This window comes from Mus pahari, chromosome 1 (assembly GCF_900095145.1).
Source record: "Mus pahari chromosome 1, PAHARI_EIJ_v1.1, whole genome shotgun sequence".
NCBI classification, from domain to species: Eukaryota; Metazoa; Chordata; class Mammalia; order Rodentia; family Muridae; genus Mus; species Mus pahari.
The window spans coordinates 167,806,547-167,813,579 of NC_034590.1; the positions used below are offsets into that span (position 1 = coordinate 167,806,547).

General features: G+C 53.0%; 1 protein-coding gene across 1 annotated transcript; it reads left to right on the forward strand.

Moving 5' to 3' along the window:
- Positions 1-2,644: 2,644 nt before the first annotated feature.
- Adrb1 (adrenoceptor beta 1) lies at positions 2,645-6,699 on the forward strand. Its single transcript, XM_029546860.1, has one exon. The coding sequence runs from the start codon at positions 2,905-2,907 to the stop codon at positions 4,303-4,305; it is 1,401 nt and encodes a 466-aa protein (XP_029402720.1). The 5' UTR covers positions 2,645-2,904; the 3' UTR covers positions 4,306-6,699.
- Positions 6,700-7,033: the final 334 nt, after the last annotated feature.

Below are 7,033 nucleotides of genomic sequence, written 5' to 3' on the forward strand. Positions count from 1 at the left end.
AGAGCAGGTTGTTTCTACTCAAGACAGGTTGTTACTACTCAAGACAGGTTGTTACTACTCAAGACAGGTTGTTACTACTCAAGACAGGTTGTTACTACTCAAGACAGGTTGTTACTACTCAAGGAGACCCATGTGCTTTCTGCTCTGCACATAGAGGCACACAGAGGCAACTGTCTGGACTTGAACCTCTCAACCTTCAGAATTCTGAACCAAAATAAAGCCCGTCTTACATTACCCAGGTTCAGGTATCCTGTCATGGCAACAGAAAACAGACTAAGTCAGTTGCTATGTTGAACTTCCTCTTAATCTCATATCCTTTTCTAAGGAGAAAAAGAGAGAGAGAGAGAGAGAGAGAGAGAGAGAGAGAGAGAGANAGAGAGAAGTAAAACCTCCCTGCTAGCTGAGGCTACACTGTTCTAAGCAGGCCTGTCAGGACAGCTGAGGAAAGTCCTTAAGAACATCTGGGATTCCTCTCTATGAAGCCCTGCTAGAAACGCTTCCTGGTTTTTTAATGCTTACTCGAATGTATTTATTCCACAGAAATGCAGAGAAATTTGGTGTAACACCAAATAATCAAGGGGAAAGTTTACAAAATCCAGACTGGTGGTCCTGTCGCCTGGTGTGTTCATATATAGAGCTATCACAAGGTTACTAGCCTCAGCTCCTGACTCAAATCTCTACAACTCAGTTCTGGCCTTATCATCCCAAGAAACCCCATGCCCTGGGGACACGAGGTCAACACGCTGCACCCCAATAGCACTACTTAGCAGAAAGCCTCTTTCCACATTCCCCCACACCCCAGCATTCAGAGGCCCCTTCTGGGTCAACTGGCTGTTTTCAGATTGCCCTCTGAGTCCTTTCAGCCATCCCCTAAAAGCCGGAGGAAGGAGAGACCCTGGCTTGAAGAGGCTGGGGTGACTATAGGTGCCAACTCCTTCTGCCCTCTGTGTAGTTCCTGTTCCCAGATTCTCAAAACTTCCCAGCTCGGCAGAACATGGTAAGTCCAGGGTGAATAAACAGATCACTCCCAGGTGGTAACACTCTCAGTGGCCAAGCCTGAGCCTAGAGCACATCCATGGGTTTGAGTTTATCAAGAGTAAGGCTGTGGATGGACAGCTGTGAGCCTGTGTCTTTTGGCAAGGTGAAAATACCAGCTTGGCCACATGTTGATGTTCTTCCCAGATGCTAATCTTTTTATTCCAATGCAAGAAAGACTCAGGAGCATTACATAACATTATATAACACTACCATGCACCCTTCCCTTCTGAGACAATTGGGAACTGTTTGCTTCTCAAGAACTTAATTGCAGATTTCCTTTTTATGGCCCGAGGTGGAGGCATTCCCAGGGGTAGATCAGAGGACCTCAGCCCGAGGTCCCATTCTCAGTTCCCATCAGGAATGAAGCCAAACACTCTAGTTTCAGATTCGCTTGACAATGTGAAGGGGGGAAGTGCATTATGACTTTAAATGCTTTCAGATTTAATCGCCTTGAGTATTTATATATTCTCTTCCCTCATCTTCCCAAAGCTAATCCCACAGTTTTGAGAATCTAGCCACCCTACCAAGAAATCTGAAATCCCAGTTCATGATGTCAACCCAAAAGGGATAGCACCTTGTGTTGGCTCAGCTCAGATTGCAAAATCCCATGGGTAACAGAGCACAGATGCCGGTGTTAAGGTGTTGGTACAGGAGTCAAAAAGTCTGAAGCGTCATTCCCTGTGTTCTTTCTACGAGAGGGGTGGGGGTGGGGCGGCGTCATTTACTCTGGACTGAATGTTGCCCTAAACTTCTCCTCTATACTTAGTACTCTGTCACCCTTTTCTTTAGCTGGGGTTGGGGACTGTGTGTGTATCCAACTGGTCCTCGGTGTTGGCAGTTACATCCACAAACCTTCCCTTCCTTTCCCCCATCTACTGCACTTGAAGGAGAGAGCACAGATCCGCGCGAGAACAGCGCCCAGAGAGCCTTTCTGACAGATGCGCACCCTGCTCCAGCAACCAGCCTGGCTGCAAAGTTTCCTCTAATCACTAACACCCACTTCCTATTCCCCCAAGCTGTCATGCTGGCCGGGTCCCCTCGCAATCAGGGAAGAGCCAGGCTGCCTGATGGCAGAACCCCAGTCTCACAACTAAATTCCTCCAATCCCAGCAGATAGGCTGTCCAAGGCACTCCTGCGTCTCCGAGATGCCTGCAAGGTTCCCTTCTAGCTACCAGGAATCGGGCACTAGAGGTAGAGAGGCGAGGGAACTACGGGGCGCCGAAAGGAAATAGGGGCGCTCTTGCGGGAGCGGCAAAAGGAGAGCTGGGTGCTAAGGCTAACGGAGACTACTGGGGGGGGGGGCAAAGGGGCGGCGGGGCGCCGCAGGGGGCGCAGCAGACTAGACTCTGGAAGAAGCCTTAGCAGAAAAGGGCGCGCTCGCTGCAGCCCGTGGGTGCTGGCTGCGTAGTCCGCCCGCAATCTTTGGAGCTTTTCAATCGCTGGTAGGAGGGGGTGCTGGGTGTTGGGGGTGGGGGCACCATTGTCGGGGGCGTGCCTTGGCGGCGATTGGCTGCGGGAGCCTGACGCGCGGCCCCGGGGGCTGGCTGGGGGGGTGGTGGCAGCGAAGGAGGGGAGGTGCTGGGTGTTGGAGCCGCCGGCCCCGCGCGCTCAGAAACATGCTGAGGTCCCGGCGGCTCTTCCAGCAGCGACAGCGGCTCCAGCAGCAGCGGCGGCGGCGGCGGCGGAGACAGCGCTCGGCTACGGAGGAGAAGGCGCCCGGCGTCCATGCCTCCGGCCCCGAGCCGCGGCTGCCCTGACCTGGCCGCGACCTCCCCGCGCGGGCCCCGCAGCCCCGGCTCCTGGGGTGCTCCCCAGGCGCGGCCCAGCCCCGCCACACCCCCCGCCCCCGGCCTCCGCAGCTCGGCATGGGCGCGGGGGCGCTCGCCCTGGGCGCCTCCGAACCCTGCAACCTGTCGTCCGCCGCGCCACTGCCCGACGGCGCGGCCACCGCGGCGCGGCTGCTGGTGCTCGCGTCGCCTCCCGCCTCGCTGCTGCCTCCAGCCAGCGAGGGCTCAGCGCCGCTGTCGCAGCAGTGGACCGCGGGTATGGGCCTACTGCTGGCGCTCATCGTGCTGCTCATCGTGGTGGGTAATGTGCTGGTGATCGTGGCCATCGCCAAGACCCCGCGGCTGCAAACGCTCACCAACCTCTTCATCATGTCCCTGGCCAGCGCTGATCTGGTCATGGGATTGCTGGTGGTGCCTTTCGGGGCCACCATCGTGGTGTGGGGCCGCTGGGAGTACGGCTCCTTCTTCTGCGAACTCTGGACTTCGGTAGACGTGTTGTGTGTGACGGCCAGCATTGAGACCCTGTGTGTCATCGCCCTGGACCGCTACCTCGCCATCACGTCGCCCTTTCGCTACCAGAGCTTGCTGACGCGCGCGCGAGCACGGGCCCTCGTGTGCACAGTGTGGGCTATCTCGGCGCTGGTGTCCTTCCTGCCCATCCTCATGCACTGGTGGCGGGCCGAGAGCGACGAAGCGCGCCGCTGTTACAACGACCCCAAGTGCTGCGATTTCGTCACCAACAGGGCCTACGCCATCGCCTCATCCGTCGTCTCCTTCTACGTGCCCCTGTGCATCATGGCCTTCGTGTACCTGCGTGTGTTCCGCGAGGCCCAAAAACAGGTGAAGAAGATCGACAGCTGCGAGCGCCGCTTCCTCGGCGGCCCAGCCCGGCCGCCCTCGCCTGAGCCCTCGCCGTCACCTGGGCCACCGCGCCCCGCAGACTCGCTGGCCAACGGGCGCTCCAGCAAGCGGCGGCCGTCGCGCCTCGTGGCTCTGCGCGAGCAGAAGGCGCTCAAGACACTGGGCATCATCATGGGTGTGTTTACGCTCTGCTGGCTGCCCTTCTTCCTGGCCAACGTGGTGAAAGCTTTCCACCGCGACCTGGTGCCAGATCGCCTCTTCGTTTTCTTCAACTGGCTAGGCTACGCCAACTCGGCCTTCAACCCCATCATCTACTGCCGCAGCCCCGACTTCCGCAAGGCTTTCCAGCGCCTGCTCTGCTGCGCGCGCCGGGCCGCCTGCAGACGCCGCTCAGCCCACGGGGACCGGCCGCGCGCCTCCGGCTGCCTGGCGAGAGCTGGGCCGCCGCCGTCCCCCGGAGCTCCCTCGGACGACGACGACGACGACGCCGGGACCACCCCACCGGCGCGCCTGCTGGAGCCCTGGACCGGCTGTAACGGCGGGACGACCACTGTGGACAGCGATTCGAGCCTGGACGAGCCGGGGCGCCAGGGCTTCTCCTCGGAGTCCAAGGTGTAGAGAGCCAGGCTCTCTGGGCGCACGGACGCCGCTCCCCATAGTCCCGGGCTGGACATGGGCTCTGCATCCCTAGAGGAAGAGAGCCCGCCTGGGCGCCCCCGAGCCGCTCCCCAGGGGAGAGAGGAGATCTCTGTTTACTCAAGACCGAAAGCAGGTGAATGCAAAGCCCACAGATCTATTGAATCATCCGAGGCGTACAGAAAAGCCCCGGACCAAGCGTTTGCGCAAAAAGGAAAGTTTAGGAGTTGGGAGAGTGTGGCTTAGTGTGGCTTACTGGCTTGTCTTGAGTTCCTTTCTCTCTGAGGTTCGGCCTTTCGTGTGTTTAATGCACCTTTAGGCATTCCCCCCGCCCCCAGGTGGGTTTTGACACTTTCTGCAAGGACCCGAGTGGAAACTAGGAGGGTGGGGGAAGGGGCAGGATGGAGTCTATCACCTGGCCTTCCGGTTCCACACCTAGGAACCTAAGTATTCAGCTCCGGTGTGGTGTGGGGGCGGGGGCGGTGATAATTAGCCAGGAAGTGTTTCCCTTTGCTTTCTAAAGAAATTGCATATTAATTCCGGAGTACTGGTGTCTCCCGTTCTTAAAGCAAAGGGAAAAGAAGGATGCGAAACAGACAAATCTGGTTTCGAGAAACTATGTGTGGAGCACGGTTCACCTTGCTTTCTCCTAGAGGGCAAACCCTGTCCCCTGCGCGCCTCGGTGGTCCTGCTGTGGGTCCTCTACCTCACTCTGTGCATATTGCACAGCAAGATAGAAAGACTTGTTTATATTAAACAGCTTATTTATGTATCAATACTAGTTGGAAGGACCAGGCGCTGAGTCTCTCTCTGTGACATGTGACTCTGTCAACTAAAGATAGGACAGAACAAAAGGAAACAGTTGAGATTAATGCACATGTGGCTAAAAACAAAGACAAAAAGGCAGGTTGGAAGGCCATTTTGCACAGTGTTAGGCATTGTAAAATTCATAGAAGTTGTTAACTTGCACAAAAAAATAAATATTTTTAATGGGATGGGGAGGTGGGCAGATCTTTAAAAAGCTAAAATAAAATTCAAACTCAGTTTCTCTTGTCTATTATGTTATTGAGTTGATAGTTTATTGGGAAATTACTTTTTATACTCTTATCATGGTACTGTAACTGTATCCATATTATAAATATTATTATCTTACGTATTTTTATTATTATTTTTTAATGTCCAAGTGCCCACGTGAATCTGCTGGTAAAATTTAGCACTCGTGTGTATATTCTATCTCTTCTTGTGTGTGTGACCAAGTATTTATACTCTGGTGCAACTAACTACCGTGTGGGAATTGGTCCATGTGCAATAAAAACAGCAGTGCAGCTCAATCGAGGTTACGTGCCGTGTGTCTGTAAGGGGTCCGAGATGACAAGAGAGACTTGAATGTTTGCCTGGCAGCCTTTTTAATATCTCTTCATGACTGAATCACAGAGCAAAGAGCCTCTAGACCAAATAAGGCGCTCACCAACAAAGAGCCACAGATTTGCCCTAAATTTTCACAGCCGGATTCAAGGTATTCCAGACAACTCAGGCACCCTCAAGAGCCCATCTGCTACACTTGATGGAAGAAGGAATTGTGTATCTTCTTCAAAGGAGAGCCAGAGAGAGTGTTGGAGCCGGGTAACTTAGCAGCAACTTCTCGCAGAAACACAGGCAGGAAGGAGTGGCCCATTGGATGATGTCGTCCACTTGAAATACGGTGAGTGGCTTCCATGGCTTATGTTTGTGTCCCCATTGAAAACCACAGTGGGTTCACAGTTCTCCAGTGCCTGCTTAGAATGGAAAAAAAACAAAAAAACAAAAACGTTCGTGCTTAAGCAAAGATGTATAAAAGGACTCCCGAAGCAAATATTATCTCTCTCACATAAGTCCCTAGATCCTTTTCAGCAGATGCTCTGGGTGGGCGGGAATGCAAACTGAGCTTCCCCACCTTTCATTTAACTTCCTAACAGAATTATAACACCCAAATGGATAGAGGTTTGTTTTTCTTCATTAAAAATTAGTTCCCGAGAAGAGTATAGTAAAATTCCATCCTGAGATTAATTGTACATTCACCAAATCTGCTTATTCAATATGTTTAAACAAGGTTTTCATTTCATGACTGAACCGTAATGTAACCAAAATGAAAAGTATACGGTTTTGGCTCAGGGTCTTAAGACGGACAGACAAGACGGACAGACAGCTTCTTCCAGGAGAAGGTAGGACTCCTTTCTCCAAAGGCATGTCTGAAACCTCAGGGGCGTCTGAGAACAGTGCTGACCTTTAGATCCCTGTGGAAGGAAGGCTGACTGAACTGCAGTCATGTCAACAGAGGCTCCTCACAGGTTTATCCCATGTTTCCAGAAAAAGAAAGTAGGAACTGAAGAAGGAAAGAAAGAGGAAAGGGAGGGGCAGGGAGAAAAGCGTGATGGTATATGATAATACTTAAACGTATTTTGAAGATGTAGATCCATCTCAGGATAAAATAGTACTGTAAGTTTCCTAGGAACTGGAGTTCATTTTAGTATCACTGCCCCCTCCCCCAAAGTATGTACATGCTTTTGGTTGGAGGGTTTTTCATTCATAATGTTAAAAGTCGGTCTCATCTGAAGAACCCTGAAGTTCCTGGTTAATGCCGTGCTGTCTACATGAGAGAGTTTCCCCCACCCCAAACATGGGTGCCAGCCTGCAAACCTCAGCTCTGAATATCATGAATATTCTTTCAGCT